Here is a 22,807-nt window from a genome sequence, read left to right on the forward strand (position 1 = left end):
ATGAAATTGGAGTCCAATTTTACTATACACGTGTACAGTCTAATTATTTTTAATTTTGCTGTCAAGTGTAGTAGCCAATGAGATGAAATTAATAACACATTAAACACTCATACTTTGGGAATCGGTAGTACCAATCTAAACCCATTGGACCTGCTTCGTGATAATACAATTGTGAAGCATGTATAAAAACACGCACAAACCCATCTCTCTCTCTCTCTCTCTCGTTACCCTTAATACGTAATCTAAAAAAAGAGATTGAAGAGAATTCTTTTTTCCAGCCATACAACTTCAAAGGTTTTTTCTTCACACAAATGCCCGTCATGTTACAAAATGACCCATCATAAAACTAAAACTCTAATGTTTTTTTTTTTTTTTTTTTTTTTTTTTTTTTTTTTTTTTTTTAAAGCTATGGAATTTCAATTACACCAATAGAGATTGAGATTCAAAAGTGTGGATGGATCTTTTGGATAAACATCCTCACTAAGATTCATCTTTCTGTGTGATTTTTTCATTTAGTTTTGATTCCCTTGATTGATATAGTGACAGGTTTGTGTGTATGCGCCTACACTGAGTCAATATTAACATTTTTTGAAATCCTTTGGTCCTTGCTTGATAATTGACTTCTCTTGCAGATATCAATCTTGCACGAAGATGGCTTTCAACCTATTTGGTGTGACATACTTTGAATAGTAGCCCTCCTCCTCTACCTTTTGTAGATTTTACTAAAAACAATATTTAGCACATGGCAAGAATATCCAATGTCAACCTTGTGAATTCTTAAGAACCAATAAATTGTATGGGCTTAATTACCCTTTCAATATGTGCATGACTGCGACTGTAACTTTTATACTGTATCAATCTATAATTTGATCAAAGTTTGTCTTTGTTTCTATTTTTGCTACCCTTGCTCTGGTGGAAATATTGTGGTCCAACTCGCTTTCTTTTATACATGCTGTTATATGCAACTCCTAAAATTTGTAAGTGAGTCTGTATGCAAGATAAATGGCACCTTTATAAAATCTGATGAAAATATTTTTATTTCACATTCTAATTTGATATTCCTCATTTTCTCTAATATTTTCTACAAATGTTGACTATAGCTAAAGAACTACGTGTTACATCATCATCACATGGTTTAAGGAAAAAGGGTTGCCAATGCAGGAGCTAACTCATTTGCTTTTCTTTTGAGCCAACTGAAATTACAGCAAACAAAAGATCTCTAAGTTATGCAATATTGTTAAACAGGGTGATGCAAACTAAGGACCATCAAGAGCTCCCTTGGTGATTCTCTCAAGGTTCTCATCATAAGCAAATTGTAATGCCCACAAAAGTATTAATTGATTGTGTTTTGGTGGCATATATTTTTTGTCATTAAGTCATTGTGCCAATAGTTCATACGTAATATTTTAGTATTAATTAATTGTGTTTTGGTGGCACATACGTAATATTTAAGTTTGATGGTCAGAACTTTGAAGCTGGCACAAGGGATGAGGTACATTGTTCAAGAGAAGGGAGTAAGGTTGCATGGAAGATCATTGAGGATATATTAGGAAATGGAATCCTAATGTTTAAATTTTTGTTTAATTGATATTTTCCATTTATTCATTAAGAATTTTTGAAATAGTAATCCTAATTTGCAATCAAAGAAAAAGAAGAAACAAAGAATTGTTAAAATCTTCTTACAAATTCTATGAAAGTTACACTAGCAAAACACTCATAGACATCTTAAAAATTAAATTAGCTAAACATTTTTCTCTTTTGAGGTTCATTCTCATACTGTTCAATTTTATCTTAGATTCCATCTTGCAAAATCATTACAATTAGAATTCAAATATGATTTCAATTAGAGTCTAATTTTGCACAATGTGTCTCATTTAAGTTTTTGAATTTTCGTTCCAAGTGAGTCATTCAATGTAAAAGACGAGGAGTCCAACAAAAATGAGTCATAAAAATACACAATCATATATCTAATCATATATTTGGTTGAAACTTTCTCAATATATATATATATATATATATATCTAATCATATAATTTTACACTAAGAGTATTTTTTTTTTTCCTTTTTTTTTTTTACCAATTGACTATTACAATACTAACGCAACAACCGAATGACTATCTCATTCAGTTAAATATTCTTAACTACACAAATTCCAATTTGCCACCTCCTTGGCTAATATCTACATGACATGTCTTTTATACGGATGGTAAAAAGCATGTTATTGTAGCATTCTAGATGATAGAATAGAAGGAGGCAAAGCTCATACCAATTACTTTTTACAAATTATATAATGTTTTATTTGCTTACAATAACTTTAGCAGTACACTATTAGACATTTAGGTATGTATGTAATTATTATTTATTGTTAGCTTGATCAACTATCTTTTATCTAACTTATGCATCTATGAGTCTATAACTTTAAAGACTACCATTCCTCAACATCTAACTTATACATCTATGAGTAGTCTATGACTTTAGAGATTATTATTCATTGAGAAAATTTTAGGACTCAATAAATTATATAAGATGTATACCATTTTTCTTTTTCTTTTTTTAAGGGTAAATTTCACTAACCTACCTTGTGGTTTGGGCTAATGCCAACTCTCTCTCTCTCTCCAACAAACACAATGCTAATTGCCTTTCTTTTTTCTCAATGAATCTTATCAACAAAACTAATATAAATATTAGTTGAAAGAATATTATTCAAATTAGTTTCTAATTGTGGTTTAATCATGAACTAAGTGTCCATTTTTTATTTTTTTTAATTTGGGTGTCAGGCTTCGTATTTTAGTCACCCAATCCTACTAGATGACAATACAAGAAATTTGATATTTTCATGTTATGAAGCAAAAAATCAACATGCACTACTCATAATGGGAACATACTAATACTTTTTGAATCAAGAAATCATTGAAGGCAAAAAATTGACTGAAGAGGTTATTTCATGTGGTAATTTGATTACTACATATATTCATGGAGTCATTTTACTTTCTGAATCAAATCCTAAAGGCATAGGTAAGCTTTTGGAAGTGTTGAATGATGAACATAGGAAGCATATACTTCTAAAATGCCGAACAACACTTCAACTACTTGCTTCTAGAATTGCCATGTATCAAAGTCCAAACTTTCAAATTTGCCAAAAAAGTGGAATGGGACATTGGAATTGTGATGAACCATAAACCTTATGGTTATGAAGAATTTGTGATTTCATGCAAGAGATGCTCCATCGATCTTGAAATGTTTAAGTTGGTGAAAATGTTTTTTTAAGATTGTCAAACAATAAAATATATAATAATGTCCCTTTATATATTTTAAATAATAAAATGCAATATTCTCTTCTTCTTTTTTTACTGTTTTATCTAATGCTATCCTCCGTATGATAAACAAAAACAAAAAAAAATTGACCATTATTGTCACTTAAATAATAAAATGCAATATTCTCTCTCTCTCTCTCTCTTTTATTTTTATTTTTTTTATCTAATACTATCCTCCGTATTATAAACCAAATATATATATATATATATATTAACCAATAGCATCACTTAAATAATAAAATTCAATATTCTCTTCTTCTTTTTCCATTGTTTTATCTAATGGTATCCTTTGCATGATAAATAAAAAATAAAAGTGAATTGACCAATAGTATTACTACAATTGATCATTCTCGTACGTAAGCACAAGTTACATACTAGTTCAAGCTAATAAGTGTGCGCTTACTTAAATTATCCCCCATTTGTAAGTTCTAAAAAAAAATTGTTATTTTTTTGCCTTAACTTTATTTTAAATAATATAAGCTTCAGCTTATAATTAGATCCAATCCAAGTATCCAATAAGTTGCTAAGAGCTTTATAGCTCAATTAACATCTTCTAGCATTTAAACAGAAATCATCTAGGTTTAAATTCCTTTGCCCATTTTAACTATAAAATAAATATTACATATTGAAGTGAGTTTAAGTTACACAATGACAACTTCAAGCAATATTACATCTCTTAATAACCTTTTATAATTAGATTATTATTTAGAAAATTTCACCGTTAAATTATATGTTCATCATGTTCTTAACAAATATATCAAATTTCAAGATAATAAAAAATCAATATCTATGTCAACTGTAAAATTTTTGAATTTCAAGTTTTTATTTTTATTTTTTTAAACTATGTGTAAAACATTGATTTATGAATCAAATGGTAAACAACATTCAGTTTATGCAAAATTTGGCATGCGTATTAAGAATATAATGAACATATAATCTAGTGGTGAGATTTTCAAAATACTAGTCCAATAAAAAGTTATTAAATTATGTTACGTTACTTAAAGTTACATCTACCATAATCTAAACCTAAACCTAATCCATGTATCCAATTAATTCAACTTGAGCAATACCCATTAATGCCATGACATCTTTTGTGGGCAACCGAACTTACTTAGCCCAATTTTATTACTTAAAAAAAAAAAAAAAAAAAAAAAAAAAAAAAAAAAAGGGGCAACCGACCTTAAAACGAAATTAGAATTGCTATTGGACCCCCCATTGCCACGGAATACCATCCCTACTCCCAACCATACAAGACATTTAATTTCTTTGGGGGGAAGTATTAGGCTATTAGCCCATTCCTAACAGCTGTGCTGTTTGCAGAGGTTGGAAAAATAAAAAATGAGAACGCGTTGAAACTATCAAAAATCAAAACAAAACTTTGTTTGTGATTCATTTATTTTACTGAAATTAAAATTTTTTTTGCTAAAAGTACTATAAATAAAAATAAAAGTTGATTGAAATAATACAGTAAGACCTATGAATAATATCAAAAAGTACTGTAAGATCCAAAAATAATAATAAAAATAAGCTAAATAATAAAATAAATTAGTTTTTTAATTTTTACCAAACACACATTTAAGGATGCAACTTTTCTAATCATGAAAGACAACAACCCATAATATACACGTACATATATGGTAGTTATGAAGATAGGAGATAGAGATAGGGACACATGAAAGAGCCCTATCTGACTGTGTATTTGATGCAACACTTGGATGCTCTGTGAACTATAAAAGTAGGTGACTTTAGGATTCAGAGAAACACGTTATAAAGGATCTCTCTCTCTATGGTTTAGCCATTCGAGGTATAAGTAGTAAAAACCACAAGCAAATTAGGAAACGCAACCTCACCCTCTCTCTCTCATGCTTTGTGCCTTGGTTCATTCCCTAAATCCAGGACCCTTTGTCAATCTTTTGAATAACCTGGCTTCCTTTTAGCTTCGTTTGTTAGCCTATATATATATTAGCAGCTTACACTGGTTTTGACATTAGAAACCATATAGGACCAATAAAGTAAATATTTGACAAGGGCAAAGGCTTGCTAGGAAGCAAAAAGAAGATTTGAGCTTCTAGTTTTGTGGGGGGAAAATGGTTGATTCTTCGACAGGTTGGCCTTGGGAGAACTTGGGCTGCTTCAAGGTATGAAAATCTAATGTTTTCCTTGTTCTTTAAGATTAAAATTGTGATTCATTTATGCATTACTCGGTGCTGAAATGGGTTTTTCTTGTATGTGTTAACAGTATCTACTATATGGACCTTTTGTTGCAAAAGTTTTGTATTCAAGATTTCATGAGGAAGCCCTAAACGCTAGCACCATTTTGTGTCTCCATGTTCTGATTTTATGTGCACTTAGAGGTTTAGTTCATCAGCTATGGAGCACTTACACTAACATGCTTTTCCTAACACGAAATCGTCGAATTCTTCGACAAGGGGTTGATTTCAAGCAGATTGACAAAGAATGGGACTGGTACAATATTCTTTTCAAGATTCAAGAACCATAAAAATATCTCAATTTTCAATGACATTTGATCAGTTAGCTAACTTTTGACATTGTATTTAATTTGCAGGGACAATTTCATCATACTACAAGCATTAATAGCTTTTATGGCGTCTTATATGTTTCCATTTATTGAAAATCTTCCCCTCTGGAACCTAAAAGGATTTATTGCTGTTCTGACACTTCATATGGCTGTTTCAGAACCACTCTATTACTGGGTGCACAGACACTTCCATGGGAACCATCATCTGTTTAACCTTTACCATTCATTTCACCATTCATCTCCAGTACCCCAGGTCTTTACAGGTGACATTAATACAGCCATCTCTACATAAATTTGTCTTCTTCTCCCTTCAAATTGAAAATTAGGAATAAGAATTCTCACTTTATACTCCAGCGTTCTTTTTCTTTTTCTTTTTCTTTTTCTTTTTTTTCTTTTTTTTTTTTTTTTTCCTTTGTTTAGAATAGAAAAAGAAAAATCAAATGCATAACATACATATTATAATTAATGGAGTATAAAGTAGAATACAAAAGATAGAGTATTTTTATTCAAAAATTAGTACTGGTTAACATATTTTTTATGGATTAAATTAATGTAACTTGTTTTTCTATTTTGCTTCAGCTGGATATGCAACATTTTTGGAGCATCTTATATTAACAGTGATTATTGGAATCCCGATACTCGGGGCTTCTCTAATGGGATATGCATCAATATGCTTGATCTATGGCTATGTTTTAGTCTTTGATTTTCTGAGATGCTTGGGGCATTGCAATGTTGAAGTTGTTCCTCATCAAATTTTCGAGACAATTCCTTTCCTGAGATATCTTCTCTATACACCAACGTAAGTAATTAATAATTTTGCACCCAGGCCACTTTGGATGGGTAACATAATTTTTCTTTTTATCAACATGATATTTTGTATCAATCATTATGGTATTTTTTTTTTAAACAAAAATAGTTTTTTTTTTTTTTTGAATAAGGGCAACCAAAGTATACTTTTGAAGTGTATTCCAATTCCCAAATCGGCAAATCCTTCCTTGATTAGAAATCTCTTGCCAGTTAAAAACTCCATAATTGACCCAGCATAGGGTTGTCTTGCAATTTCCAGTTCTAATTACCAAAAGAGAGGTCCTAATTATGTTTGTAGGTGCAATTTGTCTGAAAATGATATCTTCATGAATATGGTAGTTAGAGAATGCTTTATGTAACATCCATGATAAAAAAAAATCACCTAAATGCTAAATATGAATTATTGAATCATATTTTTCATTATTATCCATAATTCAATAGTTACACTAGAAAATGAAAATTTGATTCTTTATTGATAACACCAAAATGTGTCAACTAGTTAAATTACAAGATTATTAACCAATTTTATATTCTTTTAAAATGTGAAGCTGTTGCTTCGTAATTATATTTACGAATGTTATTAATGTGCTGAAAGTCATTGATTTGCTTCTTTTTCATGCTGAGCAGATACCACAGTTTGCACCACACAGAGATGGGGACCAATTTCTGCCTCTTCATGCCTCTATTTGATGCACTATGGAACACTCTCAATGGGAAATCATGGGAATTACACAAGAGCATAAGTTCAAATCAAGGTGTGTTGAGTTTAATTTCATCAAAATGAACCAATTATACGTTCTAAAATTATGTGGTTGAGAGGCAATGCATTATTGGAAGTTTGAAATCATAAAAATGACATCTCAATTGCATTATAACATTGACAAAGATTGTCACACCACCAGCATTCATTTTCACACGTTTCCAATTCTTGGAATATTTGCAAAAAAATTTGTAACTCAATTAGCACCAACTTATGTTCCTAACCTAAATATTTAGGGTTCAAATTTATTTTCTCCTAACTTTACATGGGCCATTAAATGCAGAAAAATATGGACGGGTACCGGATTTTGTTTTCCTAGCCCATGTGGTGGATGTTTCCGCGGCTTTACATGCACCATTCGTATTCCGAACATTTGCATCATTGCCATTTTCCACGAAGATCTTCCTGTTACCGCTATGGCCAGCGACTCTTGTGGTGTTACTTCTTATGTGGGCTTGGTCTAAAACCTTTGTCTACTCATTCTACGAACTTAGAGGTCGGCTGCACCAAACATGGGTTGTGCCTAGGTTTGGCTTTCAGGTCTGCTTACAACTTTACATTAAAAGTTTTAGCCATAGCCAATGCTAATTGCTAAAATTAATGTTTTTATTTCATCTAGTATATTGCAAGAGAGTTAAATTCATCAGTGCTTGTCATCTTTGGCAGTATTTCTTACCATTTGCAACAGAGGGCATTAACAAGCACATTGAGCAGGCCATTCTCAGGGCTGATAGACTAGGAGTTAAAGTCATTAGTCTTGCTGCATTAAATAAGGTGGGTACTTGTTTTATTCTTATTTATGTTCTTAAATGCTAACTACTATAACTAGACAACTCTATTTCTTTCGTTTTATTCACCAAAAATATTCATAAGTTTAATGGAGCCCTTGATTACTGACCATGGTTGGTTGAGGATTTAACATTTGAAAATTGAAAGGTAGGTAGACGCTTATAATCAGACTTGCTCCACATCTAATCTTTCTTTCTTTTTTTCTTTGCTCTCCACATCTATAATGAAAAGGTGGTCCTTTCACTTCTCGCACTATTGTGGACTGGACTGGACTCTACTCTGTGTCATCATTTATCTGAAAGATCAATCTATGATCTCTCAGACACAAAAACATGAAAATTGTCCTGCGCTCGTATGAGTGCTGCACATTCGTGCGAGTTTGCTAGCGCAGTTAAATTTGTATTACACTTTCATTTTCATTTTCAAACTTCAAAGTACATATAAGTTTCTAAAACTACCTTCTTTAATTTAAAATTTAGTGGAACAAGAATGTTGTTTTTTAAAAATAAAGTTAATTTAGGAAAATTATCAATATTGTGTTCTATGATTTTTTTTTTTTTTTAAATGATCATAGTTTGGATATCCCAATATTGAATGGAGGATCAATAATATGGGAGGGAGAGAGTATATATGATAGGCTTTTCCTGAAGGGAATTATGTTTTGCCAAAAATTGCATGTACTCTCTTCATATTAGATACAACATAAGGAATATGATTTTGTCTTTGCTCATGCGTTTAGTAATTCATTAAAACAAATGAGAAGGAAATAAATAATTATTTTCGTATTATACACTTTACTTTCTATCCCACAACAAAATAATAAATAAATTATTTTTTATAATTAGTTTTATTTTGCAAATTTTATGCAAGTAAAATTTGTATTATTCTATCATTCATACGACAATATCATTAAAGGGCAAAGAAATTAGAATTATTCATGAACGTGAAACCTCCACGTCCAAACACTTTTGTAATGAAGGAAAATTATTAGGTGTTAACAAAAAGTACCATCAATTAATTGATTCGTATTCAATTACACCAATCAAGCTCAAACATTTAATATTTATGGTTCTGTGCTGTCAATCTCATCAATTTCACTGTCAGTAACAATATATCATTGCGTTTAATTGGTGAATGGCTTTGATATTTCTCAAGAACAGCTATTAACAAACAAACAAACAAGAAAACACGAAGCATGAGTTTTAATGTAGACTTTTGACAATAAATTGTTGAGTGATTAAATTCACAATGTTTCATCGATGTAATCTACTATTTCCATGCGCAGAATGAAGCTCTCAATGGGGGTGGAACACTGTTTGTTAACAAGCACCCGGACCTTAGAGTTCGAGTTGTCCATGGGAATACCTTAACTGCTGCTGTTATTCTCAATGACCTACCTAAGGATGTGGAAGAGGTATTTTTAACTGGAGCTACTTCCAAGCTCGGTAGAGCAATTGCCCTCTACCTTTGTCGAAAGAGAGTCAGAGTCCTAGTAAGTACACTCTCACACTAAACTTTTTTTTTTTTTTCCATCACTTTTACTTCTTATTATCTTAACAAAAATTCCTAATACCAGAAAACAAGATAAAAGCTAAAAAATTGATAACAAATAGTGTGTCAATTGCATTATTAATATACTTGATTAATATGTGTTTGTTGAGACTTTGTCCAATGTTCAATTGAACTAAATCCTTTGGACACGTATTATCATCTTCATGTTCTAACACAACTAAACACTAAACCCAAGTTAAGTCGAGAGAAAAAACAAAAAAATTAAGTATACTTTATGTGTCACCTTCAACAACTTGCAGTATTATGCTTTGGGGTTGTAAAATAGCGATTGGGGTTTACAACCCCCAATGCTAAGTAAATGTCACTCGGTGGTAATGGTTCTTTTTTAGGGAAGTCAACTCAGTAGTCACCATCAAAGGGGTAGGTAGAACCCGAACTCATGAAGTTTGAGGGAGTCAAGGGCCCAAGGCATCTGTTGTGTTGTCTACAATTCTACAATATATTTGGTTGCTCTAGGGAAAGAGAAGCGTTTTTTTTTTTTTTTTAAATGAAAAAAAAAAAATTTTGGTTGATGTGTTTGGTCGTGAGGAGGAAATGAAAGTGAAAAATAGAATAACATAAATTTCCCTTGTTTGGTTTATAAGGGAAGGGATAAGAAAATGAAATATTTTGATTTTGATGCCCTTGTGATCATTAAAATAAAAATAAAAAAAATTCCAAGTGTTAATACGTGATAGTAAAATAAGGGAAAAATAGTAATTTAAATTGATAAACTAAAAGGTGAGGAATCAATCTATTTTTTAACCTTTTTTTTTATAGCATTTTTAATCCAATTTGGCAAATTATTATTAATTCTCATATTAGTTCTTATCAAAAAAAAAAAAAATTCTCATGTTAGTCCATAGTCCATTACTGACCCTACTCAAATTACTCACTACAAACAACTTGTTACATCCGAAATTCTTGTAAATTTTGTCATGTCTCTAAAGTCTAGACTTATTGATCTGGACAGACCAGAGATGGCATCTCAGATGGTAAGCCTAGAAATAAATTTTCTCTCTCCATTTCTATCAATTACTTTTCTCTTCTGCCAACCAAAGGATTATCACCTTATTACCTTCTCTCCATTTTCCACCGATATAAACAAATAAAGTGTTAAAGTCACCTACTTTGGGTGGACAAAGTAGATGTGGCAGGAGAAGCCATGCATTCAATTCCTCTCATACACAACCGTCAGATCCATACACCCAAAATAATAAAAATTTAAAAAAAAAAAAAAAATGATGCATATTGTGGAAGACATTGGAACAATAACCTAGGCAATGTTTTGAGTTATTATATTGAATTTGTAAATATATAACTTATACTTACTTATAAATCCAAAACAATACCAATGCAGATTTAAGACTTTGCATTAGGGTGCAGTGGGACAAATTGGTGATATTATTTCCCTCACAATAATAGATCATTTGAGCCATACGAGGTTCAAATTGCAAACCCTAGCTTACTCCCAATTAACGAATAAGCCAGACATGCTACTAATAGACTTAAGGCAATGCTGTAGACTAGTAGGTATAGAGAATTCTTATCAAAGGTGGGATAAATGGTAAAAGCTATTTTTAGCAACAAAATCACTAAAAAAGCCCCTATATCAATGGTGCTAAATTTAAAATTTTTTAGCACCTTACTACAGTAAGATGTTATTACTAACACTCTACTGTAACTAGTTGCTACTCATTTTTTATTATTTTTTATTCCCCTTCTCTCTCTCCCCTCAAATCTCACTCCTTGCTCTCTCTCAAAAAGAATATGATAAATAAATAATATTTTAATGAAGTGGTAAAAAAAAAAATAGAAGTTTTGATATTAGGTGTATTGTAAAGTGATGTGTTTAATGCTATAAAATTGGTTTTTTAGGTGCTAAATGCTAAAAAATTTAAAACTCTTAATGAGAATGCTCTAAGGATGACATTGTTTCATTCAATCCACAAATACCATATAACTTTTTTCAAAGTGTCTATTAAATTAAGTTGGTCCATTTTAATATGATTAATAAATTGATCAATTTCATATTGACTTGCTTATCCAGCAATCAACCTAAATTGACTAGTTCATTATTTGTGTTAATTAAGACTGGTTGTTTCATTTGGAAACGAACTAGTTTAACCCATATATAAATATATATATATATATATATATATATTATCTAGTGTAAATTTAAATTTTAAATATAATATCCCTCACTCTTTTACCCAAAACAAAGAAATTAAAAAATGAAATGAAGGTTATAATTTATTTTAATGAAAATTAATGTACTTAAAAAATATAATAACATGTTAATCGTTTTGGGACATTTTTTAACGAGTTGAACTTGATTATCTTTGTGTCCACCCTCGCTTAATAAATCTGTTCTATTAAGGTTCATGAATTTTGATATAATTATTATATAGATTTTTTTTTTTTTTTTTAGAAAAATATATAGATAGTGTTTTTTTTTTTTTTTTTTTGAGAAAATATATAGATAGTGTTTAATTACACCTTTCCAGTCGAATACCTCTATTTTGTCACATGGCTGCCAACATGTGAATGGCCATCCATCTAGGTATATTGATACAGCCTTTTTTTTTTTTTTTTTTTTTTGGCTAAACATATTGATACTGCATTTGGTTTAATAAGTAAATCTTTTATCTTCTCTTCTTAATGGTCCCTACATATCATTTGGTAACGTCAATTTCAGACTTGATCTTGAACCTTAATTTGGTAACTGTTTATTAGCTAGCTATCACTGTCTCCTCTCTGAAAATATGACTGGCCCATCTTATCAGCATATGGATTAAGATGCGGTGCACGAGTATAATTCACTTATTTCCTTCACAGAATTTTTTTACTTTTTACTTTTTTTACTTTAATTTTTTATTTTTCTTAACTTATTTTTTTAATTTTTTTTAATTAATGATTGAGATTAAAAGTTACTTTTTACAATTATTAATCTCAACCATTAATAATAATTACATAAAGAGCAATACCTTAAATATTACATCTGATCTCAATCTCCATGCTACATTTGCTCAGTGTGTGGATTGCTGTATAAAGAGTTTATAAATAAAACCTTTTACTTTTTTTTCTTGAGTAAAAGAAAACCATTTACTTTTTTTTTTTTTTTGAAGATAAAACCCTTTACTTTGTTTGCCAAAGATCGGGTCAATTGGACTCGAGCCATCGTACCTAAGTCAAGTTTATTTTATTTAATATAATGACAAACTGGTGTATGTGTGGGTAGCCTATTTTAGCTGGCTGGTTTATTTTTATTAATTTTTTAAAAAATATATTAAATAAAGAATATATGTGACATTGATGTGACTGAAAAAATATAAAATTTTTAAAATGTTATACCTAAATTGACAGTGAAAATAAATTGAATTTTAAACTAAAGCATTAGGATTTAGGGGCCATTTGACTTTTTTTTTCTTTTTTTTTTTTCTTTTTTTGAGAAGAAGGGGCCCTTTGACATTAAAGATATATTGTTGGAATATCTTTTCGCTGCCTCTTCGGCTCAGAAGACAGAGACATAATAATTAAATCGACATTAATGATTTCTCTAAAAACAAATCAACATTAATGACTAAGACAAGATGTATGAATGTGCTACATTTTTATCTATTCCATAAATTTTGATAAGATAAAGAAAAATTACAGATGCTGACTTTATCATCGGAAAGATTTGAAAAAATTCAGAAGGAAGCCCCAGTTGAATTTCAGAGCTACCTGGTCCAAGTGACAAAATACCAAGCAGCACGAAACTGTAAGGTATGCCCAAGTGTTTATTTTACATGCACTTAATTACATCACAAGGGTTACTAATTGAAGAGGTCGCACAGGTATGATTTGTGATGTTTTTACATTGTGTTAACTAAAAAATCTGCCTCATAATTAATTTGAATTATTTGTTAATTAATTTAAGTTATCCTTGTTGTTCAATAAAATGTAGACATGGATTGTTGGCAAATGGATCACACCAAGAGAACAAAGTTGGGCACCACCAGGAACACATTTTCATCAATTCGTGGTCCCTCCAATCTTGTCCTTTAGAAGAGATTGCGCTTATGGTGAGCTTGCAGCTATGAAATTACCTGATGACGTCGAGGGGCTTGGATGTTGTGAGGTGAGTCTTAATTCTTCTTCACGGTCTTTTTTTTGGTGATAATTCAATTGTAGAGAGAGAGAGAGAGAGAGAGAGGGGAAATATATCCTAAATGTTTTTATTGGAGAAACTAAGAGGTGTCAACGAGTTGAATTATAAGACTCTTAACTTCGTTATGGGTGTGATCTAGTGTGATAGTATGGTTAATTCTTCACAAATTAGTATAATTTCTAGAAACCATTTTAGGCTTAGTAATTCCACACCAAACTTTATTATTCAAGCAAAAAATATTAAACATATATTCTGATTATTTTCCTTAAAAAAAATATCCCGGATAAAGGCAGATTCATACAAATAAGTAATTACAATGCCCACGTTGTAGGGTAGCATTCTGTGCAGAAAATAAAATAAAAAGATGAGGGAATAACGTTTGCGTTAACTCTCTTGCTTGGAATAAAAAACATTTGCACTAGTTCCCTTAAATTTTTGTCTTCAAGATTGGGTTTCAAAAGAAGGCATTGCACGTCAAGGATAGTTGAAGGGGTTGTACAAATGGGTCATGCTAACGAATACTCTTAGAACGATAGTTAATAATCTATTTTAGGAAAGTTTCGACACCACTTTTACGAGAAATGAAAAAAACTGTCAAAACATTAATTTTTTTTTTTTTTCATTTTTCCATAAAAACTTTCTTTAAATGAATTGTTAATCAATACCCTAAAGATATCAGTTAACATTTTCCTATAAACATGTAAGAAATGCTAACGAATGCCCTTAAGGCATTAGTTAACAATCCATTTAAAGAAAATTTTTATAAGGAAAAAAAAACAATTAATGTTTTGACAGTTTTTTTCATTTCCCATAAAAGTAGTATCAAAACTTTATTAAAATAGATTGTTAACCAATATCCTAAGAGCACTCATTAACATGACCCTACAAATATAGGACTTCCAGGGAGTTCTCAAACTCTTTTAGCTATCATTTATTTTATTTTATTTTATTTTGGTAATTGAAAATGGGTAGAGAGGAGCAAATAATGTGACTTCTCTCCTTAGACGTGACCATAATAGCAGCCTACCCACTTCCAGACGAGACCCCATACTCCTGTTCTATATGAGGAACTTAGCTATCATTTATGTTATCCTAATTATTTGGTTGATTTTTTTCATGATTGCTGAAACAGTACACCATGGGTAGAGGAGTTGTCCATGCATGCCATGCGGGAGGTGTGGTTCATCTTCTTGAAGGTTGGACTCACCATGAAGTTGGAGCAATTGATGTTGACAGAATTGATCTAGTTTGGAAAGCTGCATTAAAACACGGTTTGAAGCCAGTGAATAATCAGGATTAAGATCCTCTGCTGCATCAACCAAACTTAATTTGATTGCAGTTTGGAAATATTTGAGTGAAAGAAAGAAGCAATATGAGATTGTAATATATATACTATTACTACAAGAAAAAAGACATAATACAACAATATGAGATTGTAATATATATATTATTGCATCTCTAGGTTGTTTTTTGTTGTAATAGTAATTTAAATTTATTACATCAATATGAGATTATAGCAATAATGTGTTGTTGTAATAGGTAAAACTTATTTTATGAGATTTATTGTTGCAATATATAATATTTTATTTCACATCAAACTATATTGTTATAATACATTAAATCTTTATTTCACAACAAATTTTGTTGATGTAATAGAGGTGAGTAATTGAGTAGCGGGAAAATTTGGAAAATTAGCGCTATTTTTTTTTCATTAATTTCCTCTCTCTCACCCATATCTATCCCTTTTTTTTCTCATCTCACTATTTCTCTCTCACCCACACTTCTTCCTTTTTTTTTCATCTCAATTTCCCACTTTCTCTCACCGCATCTATCTTCCTATTTTTTCTCATTTCAAATTTAACTATCACCTACGCCAAACTCTTTTTTTTTTTTTTTTTTCTTTTTTTCCATCTTTGTTTCCCTCTTTATCTCACCTAACTCTATCTCTCTTTTTTTTTTTTAAATAAAAAAAATCTCAAATTCTCTCTTTTTGTCTCACACCTACCTCTCTTTTTTTCCCATCTTAGTTTCCCTCTTTCTCTCACCCACATTTATCTCCATGTTTTTCTCATCTCAATTTCTCTCTCTCTCTCTCCCCACACCCGTCTCTTTTTTTTTTTTCTTTTTTTCTTTTTTTCTCATTTCACTTTCTCTCTTTCTCTTAAGCGTATCCCAAAATTCAAATTCATCTACTAACTACAAAACTTATCTCTCAAATCTCTATCTCACTTTCACATCTACTAATTCTAAATTTTCTCTCTCAAATTTTAGTCTCTCATGATTCATAGTCTCCTTGAAGACAGGGACGGAGCCAGGACTTTGAGTTAAGAAGGGCGACTTTGACCTCTAGCTCAGCTGCTTCTTAGTCGCTGAGGGTTTTTTTTTTTTTTTTTTTTGAGTTTTTGATGTGTGCACTAGGTAAAGGCAAAATTATTCTATTTAAAACTTTTTAATGGGTCAGTTGTTTGTTTGAGTAAAATTGATTAATTGGACTTAATTTTTTTTAGCTTTGGGATTGGTGATTTTTTGTTGTTGCACAAATGTTTTTGGGCTAGTATATGTTGTTTTAAATTTTAGATCTATAAATTTTTTTTAATGGCCTTTAAAATGATGAAAGTGCTAGAGATATATTGTTGATATAGTGAGTGCTTATTAGTAAGTAAAAAAGTTATGTAAGTGATAGGCTCAGATGTGAATCAATAAGAATTTGTACCTTAACCGTTTACAAAAAATGTTGTAGATAAGTTTATAACTGTAACGTTACTCTAAAAATAATCAAAGATATTGTTAAAGGGGCAAAATGTAATTTTATAGAATAAAATTGCTAAATTTAATGCACATATATATACTAATATATTTTTTGAAAAAAATTTAAGGGGGGCCATTGCTTCCCCCCCCCCCCCCCTCCCCCCCCCGGCGAGCGGCTGGTCAATTAATGCCTCTGTCCCTGCTTGGAGAGACTCTTTCTTGATTTAAAGATTTTCTCTCTAGCTTTTAGGTAATCTTTTGGCTCTCTTTAAATTTTAATTTGATTTTTCTTTATTTAATTGCACAGTTTTCAAGTTGTATTGTTTTATATATGTTTTTTTTAGAATCAATGATGGTGTATATTGGTGTCACTGTGTTGTATATATGATGTTTTTCAACTTTATACTTATTTTCTTTTTCTTTTTTTTCCAAAATAGGTGGTAAGTCAATGAAATGGTCGTGAAACATGCTTGGATAATACCTTCGGGAAGAAACTTTTCTTTCATGTTGTATTGATTTTTGCATACTTTTTGAAACTATGTGATTGAATGTAAACTCAACAAGTTGGGTATATATTTGTGTTTTTTGACATACATATTGAAATGAAGTATTTCAAATTTTTCATCTTTTATGCATATCTTTAATTTGTTAGTATAGTTCCTAGATATGGTTTATGAAAAAATTATTATTTTTTAAAAAATGATTTATTTATTTTTAAATTATTTTTATAAAATTATTTATTTTTAGTCAACCTATTGCAATGAGATTTTCAAAGTAAATTGTTGCAATATGTGAAATTTATTACAACGAAAATTTAGTGTTGCATAAACTTATTGCCTCAAAATTTATTACAACGGCTTGCATCAACTTTTTTGTCATTGCAATAACACCTATTACAACAACATTAATTGTTATTGCAACAACTTTTTTCGTTGTATTATGCCTTTTTTCTTGTGGTGAATTATGGTTTAGTTATATATATATATATATATATATGTCCGTGAATCCAAAAATGATTATTACCATATCCAAGTAAATTGATCCCTCTCATTAATTAATGGAGGAAGTTAAGCAGCAATTCGTATTTGCCCTTTTTTCCTTATTCCTTTTTCTAGTATATTCTATATTTCTATTTACTTAAAATAATTTAGGAGAAAATTAATGACAATTAACTACTGAACAATTTTTTTTATGAAAATTAATTACTGAACGATGAACAAGAAAAAAACTCCATGTTTGGGTTTAAATGGATAACCATGAATTCCACTTTAACTCATTTTATTATAATCCATAAGCATATTTCAATTTATGGTTATTGTAAGGACACGATTTATGGCCCAAACCCAAGATGTATGGGATCTTAATTTGTCCAATGAGCCCAATACAATAAATTTGTAGAGAGTAGGTCAAAGAGCTAGGCTCTAATGAGTTGGACAACGGCTAGTACTGAATTAAATGACAATTAAACACAAACAAGCGATTCTGATATCAATGGACTTTCAGTCCAAGGAAGTCATACTTATATAAATTAATCACAATTGGATACAAAGACAATTTTGATTGCTATAGGAGGGTTTTTCACATTATATAGCTCCCTTTAGATCATCTTGATCCTGCACTTGTTGATCATCTAAGCTCTTACTTGAGTACCTATCCCATCAGACACCCTCTTTGGCTTTCTGTGAGTCGTGGTAGCCAAGACAGCATTGTTCAAAAGTCTTCTCCACATAAATGCGGCCAGAAAAGTAGCTATAGTCCATTTAATGAGATGGTAGTAGCTTTTCCTTAGATATTTTTGGGTTTCTTTCCTTCTCGTATGTTCATGAGGCATGTCTCTATCATTGAAGCTTCCTGGAAGGTTATTCTAATTGCTGAAATAGATACTTGAGATGCATTCGTCATTTTCAAGGAGAAGTTCCTCCTCGGCCCACCTTCCACTCATTCCTTACTCATGAGACTTTAAATTGGAACCCCTAATAATTTTTTGTTCCTTCTCGGACCATTCAACGTCCTCGAACAAAGCTCAAGGCCTAACATATGATCCTGGGTCCTTATCCCTACAATAGCCCCTCAAAATTCCGGTTTTTCCCTCTCATCCGAGGAGAAAAAAGTAGGGGTTTAATTTTTAAAAGATAAGACCAACTGATTCCTTGACTCACATATGTGGGAGTGCGGTTTTACGCGCCTCATAATTGCTACTGATGCTTCATAACCCACGAGGCATCATTAATTGCTCCAAGCGGCGTTATGTTCCCCGCATCCAATGATGAGGCACCAATCCAACGATTGATATTTTTCCTAGAATTTTGAACGAGAGTATTCCCACTCATTTTCTCCCTCTATATAAAGCCTTGAGGGAACTCGTTTTCTTCTTTACTTCACAAATCTTCAAGTGTTCCAAAGAATCTCAGCACTCCAACTCATAAAACACTCTAAATTCCTAAGAATCCATAACTCTTTTCTTAAGAAGCTTTTCGAAAGATCATTTCTAAAGGATCAGGATTAATACACTTACTTTTGTAAGTTTCTGTCTCTTTAAATTCTTCTTCTCCTCCTCGGCTAATCCCTCGGCCTTCTTTCTTTCCAAAAAATTTCTTTTGTGTCTTCTTAGTTTGTTCAAATGGGTAGGTTTAAACACTTAGTTGACTCTCCAATTGGCATGGAGGGTTTTAGGGCCAAATACCATATCCCACAAGGAGTAGGCCTTCAATATTGTCACTCAGACCGTGTACTCACAAATAAAGAGGTGGGTGAAGTTGTCGTTCCAATGATAGTTTTTATAGAGGGAGGAATGACACTTCCCATGGGTAGGATAACTAGAGACTACCTGCTCAACCACAGGTTATGCCCCCATCAATGCGCTCCCAATATGTTTAGAGTCTTAAGGAGTGTAGATGTCCTAAACGACCAGATGAATCTACAACAAATGAACATATTGATAAAGGAAACTTTCATTAATAATAATACATTTTCAAGTTGTTTACATTCCAATGGCGTAGTATTACATGCTCATTTAAATCTTCTAGAAAATATGCTCCTATACCAACTACCGAGGTGATGCAATATGGTCCTTCCCAATTGGGCCCTAACTTTCCCCATACTGGGTTCTTTACAATACTTAGAACTTTTCTCAATACCAAGTTACCAGACACTAATGGCCCCAGCTTTACATTAGCATCATAGCCTTGCTTGAGTTTGTGTTGGTAGTATGCCAATTGAACCATTGCACTTTCTCTTCTTTCTTCAACAAAGTCTAAGCTCTTTTCTAGCAACTCATTATTACTGCTTGGACTGAATGAGCTAGTTTTTAGCGTTAGGAAGCTAGTTTCTAAAGGAATAACAGTCTCGCCTCCATAAGTCATTGAAAAGGGAGTTTCCCTGATCGACCTACAAGGTGTGGATCGATTTGTCCACAGGACATGTGGCAGCTCTTCCACCCATTTTCCCTTAGCATCGTCCAACCTTTTCTTAAGTCAATTCACTATGACCTTGTTAACAATCTTGGCTTGTCCATTCCCCCGGGGATAAGCTAGTGTAGAATATTTATTCGTAATTCCTAAATCACAGCAATATCCTCTGAAAGATTTGCTATCAAACTGAAGACCGTTGTCCGAAATGAGGGTGCGAGGGACCCTAAACCGGGTGACAATGTTTTTCTAGAAAAATTTCTTAGCATCCACGTCTTTGATATTTGCCAGGGGCTCAGCCTCAACCCATTTAGTAAAGTAGTCTATGCCGACCAGCAAATACCTCTTGTTTCCTACGACCTTGGGGAAATGGCAAACGATATCTAAGCCCCATTGAGCAAAAGGCCAAGGGCTGGATAAGGGATTAAGGACTCCTCCTGGTAGATGGATATTCGGTGCAAATCTTTAGGATTGATCAGACTTCCTCACATATTCTTACTCTTCTTTCTACATATTTGGCCACTAATAGCCCTAAGAGATGGTTCTGTGAGATAGAGATCTACCTCCTGTATGGCTTCCACAGATCTCTTCATGTAATTCCTCAAGGAGTAGCTCTGATGCCTCAAGATAAGTGCAAAGTAGATACGGCCCAGAGAAAGAGCACTTGTATAATTTTTGGTCCTCGGATAGCCAGAAACAAGGTGCCTTTCTCCGTATTTTGTCTGCTTCTATTTTATCCTCCGAGAAGATGTCCTCTCTCAGGCATAGTACTATGGGATCCATCCAACTAGGCCCAACTCGGACTTAGTAAACATGGACCATCTTTCACTTTACCTCTGTGGTTTTGCACAAGTCTTCTATGAGAATAACCAGAGGTAAGCTCTGTGTTGAGGAGGTTGCAAGCGTGGCTAGGGAATCAGCATGTGTGTTTCCACTTCTAAGGACGTGCAATAGGATGAAGGACTCAAATCCTGATTCCAAATGCCTAACTTGGCTTAAGTACCCTTGCATTCTCTCATCTCTTGCTTCTAGTTCACCCTTTACTTGGCCGACGACTAGTCTTGAGTCCGAGAATATCCTTACTGCCTTTCCTCCCATTCTTTGAACCATGGACATTCCTTCCAACAAAGCTTCATATTCAGCCTCATTATTTGTGGCAGAGAAGCCTAATCTTAATGATTTCTCAATGGTGAGCATCTCGGGTGAGATTAGAACTAGCCCTACTCTAGATCCCCTTTGGTTTGCTACTCCATCAACATATGCCTTCCAGAAAGAAGGTTCTTGTAGGGAGATTGTGCCAACCGATTTTCCATCCATATGTTGTGCTTCTGTCACTTCTTCTAATGAGGGTTCAACGAATTCGGCTACCAGGTCCATGAGGACCTGGCCCTTGACAGAGGTACGAGGTATGTACTTAATGTCAAAAGCCCTAGGACCGTGCTCCATTTAACAATCCTCCCCATGTAGTCAGCACTTCGAAATATAGCTCTAAGTGGAAGCTGAGTCAAGATGACAACTGTATGTGCTTGAAAGTAATAAGGGAGCTTTCGTGTACCATGCACCACTGCCAAGATGGTTTTCTCTAGTGGTAAATAACGAACCTCCGCCTCATGTAGTAATTTGCTCACATAATAAACTAGCCATTGTACGCCACTGTTAACTCATATCAACACCAAACTTACAGCATGAGGGGCCACAACGATATAAGCAAATAGGACCTCATTTACCTTAGGACTAGACATGATAGGTGGCCGAGATAGATATTCTTTAAGTTGCTGAAAGCCCAAAGCACACTCCTTGGTCCACTCAAATCCTTTCCATTTACTCATCAATAGGAAGAAGGGTCTGCATTTGTCTGCTGACCAAGAAATAAACCAGTTCCAAGGCAGCAGTCATTCCAATTAGCTTCTGAACTTCTTTGGGATTCTGAGGTGGTTGTAGACTGTTTATCGCCTTAATCTGGTTGAGATTAATTTCGATTCCCCAGTGAATCACCATATAGCCCAAAAACTTGCCTGATCCCACACCAAAAGAGCACTTGGAAGCATTAAGACGTAGCTTGTGTTTCTTAAAAATTTCAAAAATGTTTTCGAGGTCTCCCACATGCTCAGACACCACTTTGCTCTTCACCACCATGTCATCTATATAGACCTCAATATTCTTGCCCAACTGGGATTCAAACATCTTAGTCATCATCCTTTGATAGGTGAATCCCACATTTTTCAAGCCAAAGGGCAACACTTTGTAATGGTAGTTTTCTATTGGAGTGACAAAAGTTGTCTTCTCTTGATCATCTAGAGCTAATGGTATTTGATGGTATCCTTGAAATGCATCCAAAAAACTCATCCGAGGATGGCCTACAGTGGCATCTACCAGTTGGTTTATTCAAGACATAAGGAAGGGATCTTTTAGGCAAGCCTTGTTTAAATCCGTGAAATCCACACATACTTGCCATTTCCCATTCTTCTTCTTCACTACCACAATATTGGCCAGCCACTCAAGATAGAAAACTTCGTTGATAGCCCCAGCCTGTTTAAGTTTCGTCACTTCATCTTTGACAACATCAAAATGATCTCTAGATGAGCGTCGAGGAGGTTTTTTTTTTTGGGGTAAGAGATGGATTGACATTCAAATGGTGGCAAATAAAGTTTGGGTCCACCCTTAGAGCTTCATAAGCACTTCACGCAAATACATCCACATTTTTTCTAAGGAACTCAATTAGCTCTTCCCTCTCTTGGG

At 32.6% G+C, this 22,807-nt stretch overlaps 1 protein-coding gene across 1 annotated transcript; it reads left to right on the forward strand.

Annotated features, from left to right (window-relative positions):
• The first annotated feature begins 5,074 nt into the window (after positions 1 to 5,074).
• On the forward strand, positions 5,075 to 15,511 carry LOC126715715 (very-long-chain aldehyde decarbonylase CER3). The gene is made up of 11 exons (XM_050416472.1): positions 5,075 to 5,452; positions 5,554 to 5,780; positions 5,881 to 6,116; positions 6,433 to 6,652; positions 7,288 to 7,415; positions 7,704 to 7,960; positions 8,087 to 8,194; positions 9,495 to 9,701; positions 13,418 to 13,528; positions 13,710 to 13,883; positions 15,046 to 15,511. The coding sequence occupies exons 1-11, from the start codon at positions 5,402 to 5,404 to the stop codon at positions 15,211 to 15,213; spliced, it is 1,887 nt and encodes a 628-aa protein (XP_050272429.1). The 5' UTR covers positions 5,075 to 5,401; the 3' UTR covers positions 15,214 to 15,511.
• The last annotated feature ends 7,296 nt before the right edge of the window (positions 15,512 to 22,807 follow it).

This window comes from Quercus robur, chromosome 2 (genome assembly GCF_932294415.1).
Source record: "Quercus robur chromosome 2, dhQueRobu3.1, whole genome shotgun sequence".
NCBI lineage: Eukaryota > Viridiplantae > Streptophyta > Magnoliopsida > Fagales > Fagaceae > Quercus > Quercus robur.